This window comes from Coloeus monedula (assembly GCF_965178545.1).
Source record: "Coloeus monedula genome assembly, chromosome: 10".
In the NCBI taxonomy this organism is placed as follows: Eukaryota; Metazoa; Chordata; class Aves; order Passeriformes; family Corvidae; genus Coloeus; species Coloeus monedula.
The window spans coordinates 11,839,935-11,857,772 of NC_138790.1; the positions used below are offsets into that span (position 1 = coordinate 11,839,935).

Genomic DNA, 17,838 nt, shown 5'->3' on the forward strand with positions numbered 1-17,838 from the left:
TAAATACTTTAGACTAGACATAAAAATGTCAAAACGCAATACATAGGGATATCAGTACATGCTAATATAAAAAGGCAAATGTATGTCCAATATTCTAGGTACTAAGCACTTAGATGTTAGTATAACGCATATGGAATAACTGGAAATTATGCCGTCTGCTACACTTCTCTCCCAGTGATATTCCTACTACACTTTTGGAACTGAACAGGTAATAAAGTGAGGTACTTCTCACAATATGAAAGTTGTCTTTAACTGGTGAGGGCACAGTGTCAAACGAGATCAAGACTTTCACCCTTTTTCTTAATCTCTGTTATCTGTTGTGTGTCAGTTTTATAGAATGGTTCTGAGCCTGAGGCACTGCCGGGGACACCACTCACAGGGACGCTGTGGAGGCAGCCTCACAGCACGGTACGTTCCTCAGCAGGGTGACTGCACGGTTCTTCCCCCCCGGAGTGGGATGGGATGAATGCATTTCGAAGGATCAGGTGTAGTGTTCCAACGATAAAACGAGACACACCGACTGCGCCTTGCCAGCACTGGGAAAGAGAGAACCTGTCCCGTGGCACCAGCAAGCCAAGCTGGTACGCGGCGGTACGGCCAGAACTGCGGCGGGACCCGTGAGGGCGGGCGGCGCGCGCCCGCTGCGCTGTGAGGCTGCGGCGGCCACACGGAGAGTGGCGGACACTGCTGGGGCAGCACGGCCGTCCCGGGCCGGCCTCGGGTAGGGCGGTTTCCGCCGGCAGCGGGCGAGCGCTGGTGGCCCGGGCGGAGCGGGGACGGAGACGGCGGGTGGACACGGACACAGAGTCGCACGCACACGCACGCACACACAGACACACGCAACATGGCGGCAGCCACCGCCAGCGCCGCGCCCCCTCCCACAGCGGCTCGAGAGTCCGGCGGGGCCGGGGCCGAGGGGCGGGAAAGGCGCGGCGCCCCGCCCCAGCGCGCGCGTGGCGGCCCCGCCCCCAGCGCCGGGATGGGGCGGGGAGGGGGCGGGGCCGCACGCGACTGTGCGGCGTCACGCGCAGCCAACCGCTGGCGGCCGGCGGCGCTCGCGCGAGGCCCCGCCCCGGGGGCGTGTCCATCGGCGGGAGGGGGAGGAGCCCCCTGGGGCGGGGGGCTCGGCGGCGGCGGGAGCGGCGGCGGCGGAGCCCGAGCCCCTCCCCGGGGGCGGGTCCGCCCGGGCCCGCGCGCTGCAGGCGCCGCCCCCCCTCCCCTGCCCTCCCCCTCCCCGCCGGCCCCTCAGTAACTTGGCCGCCTTTTATCGGGCGGGCAGCGAGGCGGGGAGTTTATTGGAGCCGGAGCCGCGGCGCGGCCGGGGCGGGCAGCGAGCGCGGCGAAGGGCGGGGGGCCCGGCGCGGCCCGGGACGATGCTGCGGCTGGTGTCGCTGAAGTTGGGGCGGCTGTACCGCTACGTGAAGCTGGCGGTGCTGGGCAGCCTGGCGGCGGCGCTGGTGCTGAACACGCACTCGCTGCTGGCCTCGCTGCAGCGCAACGAGCTGTCGGAGCGGCGCTTCTTGCAGCTCAATAAGTGCCCGGCCTGCTGGGGCACCAGCTGGTGCCGCAAGTTCCTCAACGGGCAGCTGCGGCTGGAGAGCTGGGGCCGCCTGCGCCTGCTGGACTTCTTCAACGTGAAGAACGTGTACTTCGCGCGGTACGGGGAACCCCGTGAGGGCTCCCGCCGCGTCGTGCTGAAGCGCCTGGGCTCGGCGCAGGAGCTCGCCGACATCGACACCAAGATCTGCCGCCGTGCCACCGGCAGGGGCCGCTGCGACCTGCTGCAGGCGCTGCCCGCCACCGAGTTCGCCAGCCTGAACGGCGACGTGCGGCTGCTCACCCCCGGCGCCGTGGAGGGCTGGTCCGACCTGGTGCACTGCCCCTCGCAGCGCCTGCTCGACCGCCTGGTGCGCCGCTACGCTGAGACCAAGGATTCGGGCAGCTTCCTGCTGCGGAACCTGAAAGACTCGGAGCGCATGCAGCTCCTCATCACCCTCGCCTTCAACCCCGAGCCGCTGGTGCTGCAGGTAAGGGCGGCCGGCAGTGCCCCAGTGGGCGTCCGCCTGCCCCCGCCGGTGCTCCCGGTGCTGCCCGTCCCGGCGGGACCCTCGCCGGAATGGCCCTTCCTGCCCCTCGCCGCTGCCGCCGTGTCTGCGGGCGGGGGCCGAGGGCTCCCGGGCAGCTGGCCCCAAATCCCGCCGGATCGCGGGGGCCGCCGCTGGCTCTGTGCCCTGGCTGACTCTCCTGCAGAGGTACCGGCGGGGCGGGCTGAGCAGAGGGTCTTGGGTCCCTGCCTCCGGGCAGGAGGCGTTACTTTAGCTCGCTCAGCCTCATCAGCTCTCCTCCTTCCTTCCTCCCTCAAAGACTGCGTGTGTTTTCCCGATTTGCCGTCCTCCTCAGGGTTTTAACTCCATCCCCATACCGCTGTGCTGTCGGGTACCGAGCTGCAGCCGCCGTCCCGCAGGAGCGCGGCGGGTCAGTGCTGGCGGCTGATGCTCTCTGCTTACTTGTGCCTTTCGCATAGTTCGGTGTCAGCGTGTTCCACAATTCATATATTCCCAGGGAGCTGTGGGTGCCCGTGATTCATTCTTAAGGTCTAGTTCAAGAGAAAGTGCGTAGAGACTGTGCTGCGATGCTGTTGTGCTTTCCTTGTCAGAAACTGACTCATGTGCTATGTCATGTTCTTAATGTGAACTAAATATAGTTACTGCTGGTAAAAATTAGAGATAGGTATTTGTAGTCCGAAAATAGACCGACGAATAAATGAACAGTGTTCTCTCTTCAGCGGTTACCTATTTCCTAGTCTTTAATTAGGGGCGTGGGTTATGTGCACCTACCTGAAATTTGTGCTTTAATATGTTATGTAAATTTTTACGTGAAAAATGCATAGGAAACTTCTATTCTGTGGCACCACGCAGTTGCTTCTATTCTGTATCTATTCAGATGGGATGCCTTGCATTTTGGCTTTTAACATGATCAAGGGAATTCCCAAGTGTGCCTTTAGTATCTAGGTTTGGAATAAGAACTGTTTTGTCTAACTACTGAACTGTCCTTGCCTTTATCCAGTGTATGATCAAAATAATATTTGAAAATATGTTTTGAAAACATCACCTCATGATTACTGTTAACATCTGCTGTTTCTCTAGTGAGAGGCCAAGAAATGCTCAAAAAGCAGTGCTGCAAGGCTTTACCCTCCAGAAAGTTTGCCTACTGACTAATTTCTAGAAAATCAATTTATGAACTTAATTACAAATTACATATGTTTTTGGGTGGTATGCCTTCTGCCCTTCAGTCTCTCCATGTACAGCTCTTCAGTTTTGTTTTCAAAGTGTGTTTCCAGTTTGGTTCTCAGCAGACTTGAGGGAACATAAGTCTCTTCCATTTTGCTATGAAGTTGCTCCTGAGCACAGTGAGAAAGGAAACTCCACTTAAGTAAGAAAATCAAAACTGCTTTGCTCTGCTGAGTATATTCAGAAATTCTTTGAGAAGTGATTTGTTTTGGCTGCATTTCATGCAACTTACTTTTTTGGTTTTGAACAGTGGTTTCAACATACTGAGTGTAGACCTAGATGGCCAGAGAGCAGCTGTGTTTCTTCATAATTCACAGGGGCAACGTATTCTTTACAAAGGGTATGGTACACTTGCAGCATTTACTGTAATGGGCTTCATAAGCAGTGGGTTGATTAAGACCCTTGATTCCTCTCAGCTTCTTGATGAACTGTAGAAGAGTCTGAGATTGTCAAGCAAATTTGCTACAGAGAATAAAATCTTGGATGGACTTAAGCATTCTGCTCGACATTTATTTTAGCAAAGGTGCATCTGAGAACAGAGCAGGTCAAATTGGTGGGAAGTGAGGCAGCTTTTAGCAGTTCAGACCATATTAAAGCAAGTCTGCCGCCTTTTAACAGATCAAAAATGTTTCATAGTGTTTTAAATGTTGATGTTTAGGCATAGCTTGGACAATATTTCTGGGGAACTTCAGGCCAGCTTTGTGTGCTTAAACACTCCTAGTGGTTTTTCCAGAAGAGTGTTAATTAACTTTGGTAATGGGTACTTGAGGTTTGAAGACCTTCCCTCAATTAGGAATGAAATATCTAAAACACATGAATCTGTATGAACTCTTCCCATTCCCTAGTACTCCAGGCTCTGTGTCTACCTGAGAAACACGTAAGGAACGGGTAATTCTGTATTCTGCAGCTCTTGCAACAGCAACGTTCGAGAGGTGGTTACTTTCTAGAATTGATAACTGACTACTGAGAAGATTGTTTGTATTAGTACATAACATATATAAAACATTTTATGGTATAGTTTCTGCAGTGTTGATGAAGGCAGGTAGTGCTATGGGAATGAAACTTACAGGCTTGTTTTAAAAATTATCTGCTTCCAAGAAAAGAAATCTACACAATGTTGTATGAAGAATCAGATTTTAATTTAAAATAAATCAATAAATAGATGGATTTAACTCATGCTGTCTGTCACTGGAGGGCACAAGGAAAAATATTGCTTATTTTTGCTTTGAGCCTTTCATGGAACACTACAGTGACTGAGCGCTGTTATTCATAACAGTTTTGGTTTAGAAGTGGAGATAATGTCTAAACTCCTGGTGTACAGTGCATTTAAGTTCTGTTTCTTAATTGCATTACAGCTAAATGTAAATAGGCAATTTAGTAGGAATTCAAAGCTTGATCTTTCATTTATAATAGAAAATTCACTGTAGTCATCTACAAGACCCAGCAATTTGTGGATTATGAGGCTTTTCATCAGCGACTGGGATTTTAGCTTGAAGCCTGTGTGGAGTATGGATTATTCCTGAAGCGGTGTTGCTCATGAACTGCATCGTCACAACTGATTTACAGCTTCTGCTGTGGGAATTTTTCAGGTGGGGCTTTAACCCATAGCATGATGTTACTGTTCATCAAAAGTGTAACACTGCACAGTTTAGTGTAGATTACATGTTGTAATCCTAACTCACTATTTGTGTTTTTCATAACTTTCTTGTTAACCTTTGTTCACATCTATTGTCCAGGTGTACTCAGGGAAGAATTCAGACCCTTTTGCCATTTTACTTCATTAAGGAAATGGAATGACAGCGGTAGTATTGTTCAAGTACAGTTCACATTTTTTTTTGGGTATTAAAACACTAATATTTCTTCTGTAGAATCTTGCTAAACTACTCACTAATTAAATCCTTTTGCAGTTTTCATATGAATTCACATTTGAACGAAAGAACTTACATGCTAAAGATTTAACTTCTGATAGATTTGGGGTTTTTTCCTCTCTCCTCCTAATAGCTGTTTTCTGCAATAAAGATGAATACTTTTTAATAAAATAAGGTCAGATTTATAATCAAAATGCTACATCTAAACCAGTATTTCATATAGGCATGAACATGGTACTTGGACAAAAGCAACAACAAAACTTGGTGCTGTTTAAATTCATTCACTGATTAGCAGGGTGTTTTAAATGGGAATCACCTGGAGGATAGGATCTATGCATGGTATCTTATTTCCAGCTGAATATGATGATGGTGTGCATCAAGCACTTGCAAAGATAGGTTGGCCGAAGTTGCCTTAGGAAGAAACAGAAAAATTTAAAAAATAACTTGAATTACAGACTGAGTGCAGTGTGACTGTTCGCTCTTTGCAGAATTCATAGAACCGCCATGGATGTAAGCAGATTTATCCTTGTCCTGGGACTTGATATAAACCACCCAGCTTCTAGTTTGTCTTGTAAAATAGATGCAGTGGAGAAAGTTTTTGAAATTTTTTCAACAGTGATATCTGCTTAAATAGTGGATGTTATTCAGCTTTATCAAGTAACTTGATTAATTTTTATCTTCACTTGCAAGTTGGAACATAAACTTACTGTTAATAGAACCAAAAGGTGTGGTACCTCTTATTTTTCATAGAGCTCCTGCCCTGATCCCTGTCAGCCTCCAGATTTCCTCTTTGGAGGCGCTGTGGCAGTCTCCTAACAGTTTTGGATAACAGTTCTTGAGCTGCTGCTGTCGTGCCACTGTAGCTGCCATGCTGTGAGCCATGGTGTGCAACCACGCAGTGTCTGACACGTTTTGCCAGTGGCAAAGTTTTAAGTTTAATACTTAAAACAAGAAAAAACAACAATGCCCCAAATCCAGGGTAAAACCAGAAAATTTCTTGTTCTCAGAGTTAGAGAAAGTTCAATCTGGCTCAAGACAGCTGAAATAAAAATTGTTTCTAGATAACAAAACTGTTTTTCAGTTAGATTGTATTTCTCCTAAGATCTTATGCTTACCTGAAAAGACAGTTTATGTCTGTCCTGGCAAAACTGAAACACAGGATTTATAAGTTGTTGTCACAAAAGTGCACGTATAACTGGTCTTGCAACCCTCAATCTTGCCATTGTGTTGTTGGTTTACAGTGTTGTCAGGTGCCATATGGAAATGTCATTGTGTTTGCTTTGTTTTCAGAGTGTTGTTGTTTAACCCCAGCTGGGAACTCAGCCCCACGCAGCTCCCTCCTGTCACACTGGGATGGGGGAGAGAATTGGGAGAGTAGAAGTGAGAAAACTTGTGGGTTGATACCAAGACAGTTTAATAAGGAAAGCAAAGCCAAACAAGGGATTTGTTCAGCAATTCCCATGGGCAGGCAGGTGCTCAGCCATTGCCAGGACAGCAGGGCTCCATCACATGGAACGGTGACTTGGGAAGATGTGCTGTCACTCTGGATGTGTGTCCCCCCTCCTTTCTTCTCCTTCCCCCCAGCTTCACATGCTGATCATGATGCCATATGGAATGGAATATTCCTTGGATCAGCTGTCCTGGCTGTGTCCCCTCTGAGCTTCTTGTGCACCCCCATTCCCCTCACTGGTGGGATGTGGAGCAGAAAAGGCCTTGGCTCTGTGTAATCGCTGTTCAGCAACAGCTGAAGCATCCCTGAATTATCAATGCCATTTCCAGCACAAATCCAAAACACAGCCCCACACCAGCTACTCTGGAAAAAATTAGACCAACACAAAGCAAACTTGGAATTTGCACACATACTTTCCTGTTAAGATAAAATGCTTTCATGTAATGAATATTTCTTCAAACTCTAGAAGGTATCTGCCAATTAAATCCAGAGTGCATTAATGCAACTTTGTCTCAAGCTGTAGCTTTTAACAACCATTTTAAATGTCAATTCTTCAAAGAATGATAGTGAACATTTGTGTCTGGGATTTAAATTACAAGTCTCAAGGACTTTTATTTCTCTAAGAGGAAATGCCAATCTCTATGTGCCAAATAGTAGTATTTCTGCATTTTTAATAGCCTGTGTAAATCATTGCCTCTCCCTCAGATATGGTTTTAGTTCTCTAAATGCTTAAGCTTAATGACTTTATTTTTCTCACAACTTCTGATCATTCTTATTCCTTGTGGGGAAAAAGCAAAACAAAACAAACCCAACAGCTGTATCTCTATTCCTAGTATAATTACTCTGCATGAACAGTCTGTTGCCGCATAACCTAAAATTATTCTGGTTTCTCTACATGTCATCCCTGGGTTTTCTGTTTGATTTTGTTACGGGGAGAGCAATAGTTGACATCTGGTAAACATATATTAAAACTTCAGCTGATCACTTTGAAACAATTTCTTGCACAGAATTCACTCAAAGTAGCAATTTAGCCAAATGTTCCACAGAATCTTTTTGCTGATCTAGACATAAGAAGTAAATGGGCAAATTCCTCTTTTCTATTTTTTCATACACACTCTTCTAATCATAAGTTATTTTTTGTAGTTCTATTCTAAATACATTGGTAGAATGTAGAATGGCAATTCAGTTTTAATACTTGGTACCCTTTAAACTTTGTTCTTTACTCAATTTGGTGTTTCTGATCTGTAATTCCGCTGCCATAAACCAAGTAGTGGATTTAAGGCAGTTATCTGCACTACCTGACATGTCCTTGAGTGGTCTTATTTAAATCCTGGCTCATACAGATACTAGGATTTTAATAAGACTGAATTTCCATTGTGAATCTTTTTAAAAGGAACGAAAAATTGTTCTTTGTTGAATTAAAATGGAGTGGCCTCATGTTACAAGAATGTTCCACTGATTTGGTTGTATTGAAAACTGAAGAATCATTTTTTGCAGTGACATATGACTGTACATATTAGACCAGAACTGGCTTGTACTTGTCATGTTAACTGTCATATTTAATTATGTTCCTTAAATTATCAAAACTATTCTCATTCTTCTTTCTAGTGAAAGTTCCCTAGACTGAAAACATGCAGGGTAAATTATAAGGGATATTTTAAAATAGTCTAGAAATTCTTGAAGTTATTGTGGGGTGTATATTATGATGAATGGCTGTCTGAATTTAAAGGCTGCAGAGAAGTCACTATATAGACTTAAATAGAAATTCTCCTGAGAAATTCTTGCTCTTGTAGTTTTCAGTAGCAGAAAAATGCTTGTTACCCCACATTACAAACTTTGTAATACCAATGTTGTTCTGGTATGTCAGATGTATAAGGGGAGTTGTGTTTTACGTCCCTGAATTAAGTAATTGAGGCTTTGTTTTTGTCTCGCTCACTACTGATGAGAAGTAAATACACAGTGATTATTTTCATCTGTTGCAAATTTAATCTGAACAAACTTTTATGAACTACAAACTAATTTGAACAGGTTACAACCAATAATGACATTAAATTTGCTTTACTATGGTTCTCGAGTTTAATCATTGTTCATTAATTTATTTGGAAAAGAGGCATATCTCTGCTGGCATTGTGAAATACAGCTTTTACAGCTGAAGTGTTCAACTTAAAAATTGAGTATTTAGAATTTTGTGTATTTTTGTCCTATAGTATGTCAATTAAGCCTGGTATGTACTTCTTGTTGGCATGAATTGTATGTAATAACTGTTTGAAATGTAGTCAAACTTGAACAGCGGTCAAATAAATAAAAGAAACATGGTTTCAATGGGAACACCAATGTTTGGAGTACTCTTGTTCACTCTGTGCTGTTGGCTATATATGTATAACTTCTGTGGGACTTCTAGGTAAATGTCAAATGGTGTGGCATATAGTTCAGAATTAAATGGTTTTCATTGTACTCACTAGCATTCAGAAAATCATTTGAATACATATCTTCCAGAATGCAAATCAATTCCTGACAAAAGGAGGCATCTGTGTTTAGATTGTGCTTTGTAACTCCTTTGATCCGAAAAGCATCATTGTAAAATCTGCTCTCCAGCTCTTCGTGGTTCCAGAGCTCTGCTTATTTGCCTCGGTACTAGTACAAGTGCTGCTTTTGTTTACACTGCAGAACCAGCAGTGCTCTGAGAGAGAACTAATTTTCCTTTTGAGGAAGAACATGCTATTTAAATTCTCCGTGCCATGCCTGTTTGTGCCTGGGCAGATGCAGTTTATCAGGATGATTTAATGAAGGTGTCAGGGAGAGGGTAATTTTGCCATGAAGTTCTTCAGGGTCCCACGGAGAGAAGTCCCCATTCTGTTTTGTGTGTGTTTTTTAAAATTTCATCACATATAAGAGGTAGGTCTTTGTTTGGGCAGATTTTGTCTGGGGTATTTTTTCTGAGCTGGAACTCACTTCCTGCAAATGTTGGAGGTGACATATAGAGAATCTTCTGGAATAGTTTTGAGAATGAAAAGCTTGGATTTTAGTGATACAGTGGAACAAAAATGTCAGTTGTTACTTAAGCTGGTCTGGCTTTTTGGTCTTGATTATGAGGATGAGTTATATGCTTCATTATGATAAACTAATACTCTTTTAAGTGTTTAATTCAAAGGGGATTTGTGTTACTGCCGAATACAATAGGCTTTATCAGCTTCAAGCTGGTGAGTCTTCACTGCCTGATCTAAGTCACAGCTCTGAACAAAATGCACTGGCACATTTTGGCATCTTCTCAGGTTTAGACAGATGGAAGTGAGGAAGACAAATGCACTGATAGTGTGTTTTCTGCTTCAGTGAAGTGATAAATTTGCTCTGTTAATTCTTAATATTTATTCTGAGACTACAGTGTATTTTTTTTAAAGGCATAAATGCAATATTATTCTTTCAGGAACAGCATATCTGTTGTCCCTTTGACAGGGTTTGTTTAGGTTTTTAAGCCTTGCTTGGAGAGATATCTTGGAACTACACTAATTAGAGCAAGCAAAATATGTTTTGGGGGTGTGTCAGTGGGAATGAGGGTAGCAGAAGTTTTTGGTATCTTTACTGGTTTCCGGCTTTCTGTTAGAAGGTTATACATATTTCTCTGAATACAGAAAGATAACAGTGTTATTGAGGGGAAACTTACTAAACTACCTATTTGTAGTTTTTGATATGTGTTACTTTATTTTAAAACACATTAAAAAGTTTAAATATCTATGGTTTCCATGGCATTTATGTGTATGTTCACAGATGAAATGTGAGTGGGTGCATCGGAATCAGATTCTTTTGTCACAAAACAGCTGATTCTGGTTTTCAACAAGAGCTTAGTTTTTACCTTAATTGTCAAATGCACATTTTTAAGTCTGTAAATAGCATATTCAAGTACAAAATGATCTAATTAAATATTTAGACTACTGATAATTTGAGAAAATAAAACCAAAACCAAGGTTATGCATTACTCCACAGAAATCAGATTTTTGACAGCGATCTATGAAGCTTTTTGTTTCTAAATGCAACTTGTTCATGGAAAACATGTTTATTAGTCATACAGATTTGTTTTCATTTCTTACTTTCAAAATTTTAATACATGAACAAAAAAATCCTTGTGTTAAGTTAGCTGCAGTTTCCTCTTAGAAAACACCTTTCAAAATAGAATAGTACAAAAAGTTACAAATCGCTGCTTGCAAAGACAAGAGATCTGCACCTCAATTAATATTCTTGTCAAATTCACCAAGTGAATATAAAAACTGCTGAATGAGGCACTTGTACATATTTTTATCCCCTTCTTCGGCTACTGACTTGGGTAATGAAGTGTAGATGTGGCTGTTACATGCCAGTTGGAAGGGGGCCAAAGCAGAGATGTTGTTTGTACATGTGCAGATGTTGGCAGGATTCCCTGAACTCCTGTTGTCAAAAGATGTTTTTATTGCCACAGTGTTATAAATATATCTTACAGCATGGCATGCAGATATTCTACTGGTAACATGAAGGTGTGCACTTCTGAATAAACCAGACTGCTCCTAGGATTTCTTGTCTGAAATGAAATTCAGTGTACACAGTGCAGGAACCATAAGAGATATATTTGGAAGATCAGTGTCTAAAGCTGTACCTCGAAAATCAGTTTAATCCATTACATAAATCACTGCTGCTGCTGGAAAGGAAAAGTCCCCTTAGCTCCTTCTCTCTTCTGCACTCGGCTGTTGAGGCCTTCTCTCTTCCTCTCACCAGTATCTCCCAGCATGTGATGATATCGATCAGGCTCTGAGCCAATGGAGCACCAGCCCAGCAAGTACCAGCCTTGCTTTCCTAATGATGTGCAGGGGATTGAAATGAGTGTGCTTGGTGGGTTGGAAGGGAGGGACACCTTTGCTTCCAATGGTAGCACATCCTTTGCCAGGTTCAACTGCTTGTGGTTGAATTTGTGTTTGAAAAGGGAGGCAGAGTCATAAGCAGGGCAGGATTGGAACATAGAAAAGGAGAACCATAGAAAAGAAAAGGAGTGGGGTGGTCCAAAGTAATATTTAAATAAAAATATTTAAGCATCATTGAGTTGCGTGCTGATACAATGCAGCAATATGAAAATGTCATGCACATTTGGTGAAATTAGTTAAGCCTGTGCTTATCAGGAAATAGAATCAGGTAACTTTTCTCCAATTTAAAGAGGAGTTTATATGATGTAGGTAAAATAATTTCATTTGATGGAAAACAGCCATTTGCTTCTTGTTTTGTTTTGGTTCAGGGCTGAATACAGTTATGATAAATGCACATGAAATACCCCTTTGGTGACATTTATTGATGCCACAGCCATGTTTTTATTATATAGTCTGCTTAGAATAAGTAAGGAACACTGAATTAGCACATACTTCAGTTGTTGGAAGGTTATTTTGTTAACCACAAAACAAGTAAAAAAAGCCCCCAAAACCCTCTTAACTGTGGAATGTGACACTTGACCTGAACTGGCAGATATTTGGCTGTACTTACCACCTTCATTAATTGCCCTGAATCCTGCAGGTAAATAAGCCTGGAGGCTGGATAATGTCTTCCCTATTGCATGGTAGATTTAATTACTGAGAGAGATTTAGTTCTGCTGAGTTATGTGGTATCACAGCTTGAAAATGCCATGCTGGTCTCAAATCTGTGAAATTAGTTCTGTATTATTGTCAGGATTTATCACAACCTGTTTTGCTTATGTGAGTAGATCATGTGATAAAAATAGAGTTGAAGTTCAGACATATAGACACGTCAAAAACTTTGAACCTATTCTGTAATTAACATGGCTCTTTTGCCCAACCAAGAAGGGTGGTTCTTTGCAGTGGTAAACATGGTTACTTGCCCAGAAATTGTCTTCTACACTTTGCCACCTTAGAGAGCAGCTTCATGCCTTTTTGCCATAAAAATGACAAACGTTGTCAATTATGTATATTAATTATGATTTTAGTTTCTTCACGTGTACTATATAGACAAGGTTTGTTATATTAGGCACCTCTTCCCTGCATGGTCTTGTAGTTCAGATCCGTCTACATGGGGTGTTTCCTTCCAGTCTCTTTCCCCAGTTTACAATAAATGTTTTCTTCCATTGTGGTTTCCAGGAGGTACAAAGCTTTCATGCATCCTGAAACGCCACCATGCTGTTCACCCCAACTGTGGTAAAACCTTTGCTACATCATTGCTGCAGAATTGGTCATGAGTTGTGTCTGGTGACATGATAGCAAGGTAGAACACGAGGAAGGGGCATGGGCACGTGGTATCTCCTAATAGTTAAAATTAGTGTACATCATACTCTTAGAGTGCTAACTTCTCTAAATTTGTGGTTTCTTAAATTAGTGCTTTTGTAGTTTCTTCCTGTTGCATTCCTATTCAGCATTCCTCCACAGTTTGGAGGGTACTTTTTAAGTGCTTGTCCATATCGAAGTCCTAGGGCACATTCAGCATAGCTGAATTAGGAAAACCATGCTGGTGTGTTGTGGGTTGTTTTGTAATTGCTTTTAGTGTGTCATTTCTGTTCAGTCTCTTGTGTTAACTTCACAGAAAGGTGCTGTTGGAGACAGATTTTACTGTTGATAAAAATGTTAAGTGGCCGTGTGTAAGAAGCACACAGTATAAATAGAGCAATTAATCAAGAGATAGACTGTTATGGTATACGAGAAAAATAAGAAACCTCAAAAGAATCCCATCAACTAGGAATAATGGAAGGGATGGTGATGGAGAGAAGGAGGTACCACTTTGTAAAGTTTTTTTTCCTTAGATTATTAAAAGAATTGATCTTAATTAAAAGATCAAATGCAAGAATATCTTGATGGGAAATATACTTGAATTACTACAAGAGATGTGTAATAAAACACCAAGAGAAAAAGATGGTTGGTGGAATTGTGTGTGTGAATATATGTGAGTGTGTGTGTATATATGGAAAGCTAGATATGGGTTATGTATTGCTTCAGGTCATCCAACTTTTTCCCTTCACTAATTCAGCAAGGCCTCTTGCTCACATAAATACATTTTCTATTGTTTTTCCTTTCCCTTTGAAACTTAGAAATATATGGATTATAGTGTTGATGGGTATTTACAGCTTTTTCTTCTAAGTTTTATTGAAAAGCCTTTTAAAATCTAAACTGTTTTGTATTAATTAAAATGTTAAAAATTTTTTATATACAGAGTTTTCCATCTGATGAGGGTTGGCCATTCGCAAAGTACTTGGGAGCGTGCGGAAGAATGGTGGCTGTCAACTATGTGGGAGAAGAGCTGTGGAGTTACTTTAATGCACCATGGGAGAAGCGAGTGGATCTGGCCTGGCAATTAATGGAAATAGCTGAGCAGCTGACAAATAATGACTTTGAATTTGCACTCTACCTCCTTGATGTCAGCTTTGACAACTTTGCAGTGGGACCAAGAGATGGAAAAGTTATCATTGTAGATGCAGAAAATGTTCTGGTAGCAGACAAAAGGTTGATCAGACAGAGTAAGTTTCTTCTTTCACTCCCCTCACCCCATGTGTCTCACTTCTTTCTCTGCAATATTTAAAGTATGTGTGGTTGCTAAATACGTATTTTGTTGGCTTTATAACTAGACTACTAATTAACAAACGAATTAGCTTTCTTCTGCAGTTAGACTACTAATTAGCTTGACCAATTTGTCAATTTCATGAAGAGCGTACCTGGACACTTTTTTTAAGTACTGTAAAGCTGCATAAAGGAAGAGATGGGGATGGGAAGAGAGTGTTGATGCTGGGTGTGTTTGGACAAATGGACAGATAAGCAGCCTGTCTGTCTTGTCTACCTTAGCTAAGAGAGAGAGGTCCCTTTTGTCTTTTCCCAGAAGCACTTTTGGAGGTCTTGGAATTCTACTTTCTGTGAGTGACTAACAGTGTTAGTGCCTGCTTTGCCTTAGTCCCATAGCCTGACTTTGCTTCAGTGGTTCTGGTTGGTTTTCTAATAATGGAACTGAAGGAATGAGTGATTATAGTGCTGTTTCCAAATTAATTTTCTTTCTGTCAACTGTAAAAGCTCAAAGCAGTGGCAGCAGAAGAGGTGTTTGACAAAGTGGCATCACATAGGCTTATATTCTTTTTGAGCTTATAAGGAAGACTTAACAGACCTAAGGGCTGGAGACATTGAACATGAGACCCTGGATTCTGCAGAAGTTCATGGCAACAGGCCAAGTGATTCCAGTTTGCTTTGGGTGAATGGATTTATTAAGCTTTGCATATAGGCTTCATATGTTGTGCTGCAGAATTAAGTTTTGGACTGTGTTTTTCTATCCCCACACTTTTCTACAAGGAAATGCATTTTGGGGTTGTTTGTTTGGTTGTTTTTTATTAGATTTATTATACGTTCTAAAGCTTAGATTAAAACTTATGAGCCTACCAAGGAAACCTTTTAATGTGTTGGATATCCAGTACATTTACTTTAGAGCTCTGTCCGTTCCATTCCTTTCTGTTCTGTTCCTTTCCTTCCCTCTTAAAATAATATTACTGAAGGCTTTCATTTTTGGAGCATGTCTGAATTGCTCAGGCAGAAAGACATCCAGATGAACTCTGAAAATGTTGATATATATGTGGAATAGGAGCGAGTAGCTCCTTGCAGAAGCTGAATGCTGGAAGTGTCACATCTGTTGTCCCAGCCAGGATTTTGGTGTGTGATCTATGATCTAAATCAAGAACACAATAACTTGTGTTGTGGTTGACATTTAATACTGATTTCATGAATCTTCTGGAAAGTTCCATTAGACAGTCTCTGTCCAGAATGATCAATATGCCTGTTTAGATATTTCAGTGTGTACATTCTATCCAGTTGCACTCTACAGTAGTACCTGATTGTACTCTGTGTGGGATATCATGTTTGAATTTGCTGAAGCCCTTTTTTCCCATTCTCCTTTGCTGGATTTTTTTTCCATTGAATTTGCTGTTAATTATACACATCTTACACCATGTTTCTATAGTTTTAACTGTCATCCTTCAGTACTCTTTTTTTTTCTAAACTGTCAGTGTGCTGTGAATGAGAAGACCAGTAGTCAGCTCAGAGACTAGCCAAGCACAGATTAATTTTTTTTTGTACCTCACACTGCTAAGAGAGATCTGCAAAACTATGAGACTCCATGACAAGGACCTCTTCTCAAAGCTGGCAGTAGTCTGGAAACTTAAGATGAAAGTTTTCTAGCAATAAGTAGTAAGAACTCACGAGAGCTCACACTTAGTAACCTTTTAAGTATTATTACTGCATAAGGTATGTTATGTAGATCAGGTTTTAAGTTAAAGAAAACTACCAAGGAGAAAGGTTTGTACTTGTACATAAATGCCATTTGCTTTGCTGAATTTTAATTTCTTCTAAGATTATAAGTAATGCATCTGCTTTTTTATATTCTTAATGGTTACTGCCATGTCGAAAGTAAGATAGAAGATAAAGTTTCAGAAGTTTATAGTAATTACTTTGGAATGTTGTTTTAGGCTTTGGTAGACCACTTGCCAGCAGTAGTTTCCAGGGCAACTGGAGAAACCAAATCTATGTTGCTAGAATAAATCATGTTGCTTGTTTGTTTTTCTCTCAGCTTTGGCTGTGGATTGTTCTCTGGTACTTGCTCATGCTACATTTTTTCCTCTGGGTATGTGTGAATGTAGATTTCATGTGTTTACTCAGCAAAGAGAAGGAAGCAAAACCAGCAGCAATCTATTTTGCCCTCTTTCTTTCTTTCCCTTATTTTTTGTTTTGTCAGGACCATTTCAGCAGAAGGATGTACCAAACTATCAGATGCAGTTTTAGGCCAATACATTTCAGAGTTTATCTAAACAAAATTGGTTTGTAGTTTAAATGTTAGCAGTTTGCTGTGTATTGAGCTTCTGATGGTATTCAGACACGCTTCTTCCTCCCCCCTCACTTCTTTTTCCTGTCTCCTTATATTTCACAGATAAACCTGAGAACTGGGACGTGTGGTACGAAAGCAAGTTCGATGACTGTGATAAAGAAGCTTGTCTGTCCTTCTCTAAAGAGATTCTTTGTGCTCGTGTCACTGTGGACCACAACTATTACGCCGTTTGTCAGAACCTTTTATCCAGACATGCCACATGGCGTGGCACTTCAGGGGGGCTCCTCCACGACCCCCCAGCTGAGATTGCCAAAGACGGGCGCCTGGAAGCCCTGCTGGACGAGTGTGCCAACCCAAAGAAAAGATACGGTCGATTCCAAGCCGCCAAGGAACTCCGGGAATACCTTGCACAACTGAGCAACAACGTGAGGTAGTCCACAGTGAAATTCTTTTGCAACACTGGCTAAAACACTATTGCAAAGACACATAGAAAAAAGAAGCTTTGGACTCATGTGTTAAAAAGAGAGAATAAAAAACCCTAGTTTATCAGTTTTCTAAATACTGTAAAAATAGAATTTTATGGTGTTATAATGTTCCTTTGCAAACAAACAAGGTACTTACTGAATTAAAACTTGAGCTACTATTGACTGTCCTCCCTAACTGTTTGAAAGGGAGTAGGTCACAAAAGACTGTGATAGCTTAATTGACAGCTTGTGTGTCAAAGGGTACTTTACATAAAACTGCATTAGTGTCACAGTTTTGTGAAACTGATGTTCTTACTTGGAAAGTCAAGTTAGACTGGCGGCCTGTTTTAAAGGCCTTTTTCCTGACATCATTGTCTCATTTTTGTGTTTGTTTAAACACCTTGAAGTGGCATTTACATCCAGGTAAATCTAGCTGTCTGCATTGTTTCAAACTGAACAGGCTTTCACATCAATGCTGTGCAGAACATTCCTACTGTGAGTGCAGGATTCTGAAGTTTACTGTCTAATTTTAGGGGGTTTTACACTGTATTTTACCATGCTTAGACATTGTGGTTTGTTTTTTTAAGATCATCATAAACTCAAATTTCACTTGAACTAACATTTGTTTAATGTCTTCTGTGGTTCTGCTGTTGGAAATATCACTTAATGTAACTATTGTACAAAACTTCCCTGCGTGCCAGTATATACTCATGGCTGTTTAACAGGAAATCATGGTATGAGCAAACTCTTATTTTTAACAGAGATAATTTGAAAATTGGAAAGACACTACAATAAAAAGTTCAGTATTAATTTGAATTGGGGATAGAAGATTGACTAAAAATAAAAAATTACTAGTCTGGTGTAGTTAAGCATAAACCAAAGAAAATGGTTTTGTTTATTAGTTTTTGAACACATAGTAAACAAAAAATGCTATACTTTAGTGAAGCTAATAATTT

The 17,838-nt window shown here is 41.7% G+C and overlaps 1 protein-coding gene across 1 annotated transcript; it reads left to right on the forward strand.

The window, feature by feature from the left end:
• Positions 1-1,373: 1,373 nt before the first annotated feature.
• DIPK2A (divergent protein kinase domain 2A) lies at positions 1,374-17,329 on the forward strand (the record flags this gene model as incomplete). The annotated part of the gene is made up of 3 exons (XM_082287976.1): positions 1,374-2,027; positions 13,776-14,079; positions 16,521-17,329. 3 exons carry the CDS (start codon positions 1,374-1,376, stop codon positions 16,850-16,852), a joined length of 1,290 nt encoding a protein of 429 aa, XP_082144102.1. The 3' UTR covers positions 16,853-17,329.
• Positions 17,330-17,838: the final 509 nt, after the last annotated feature.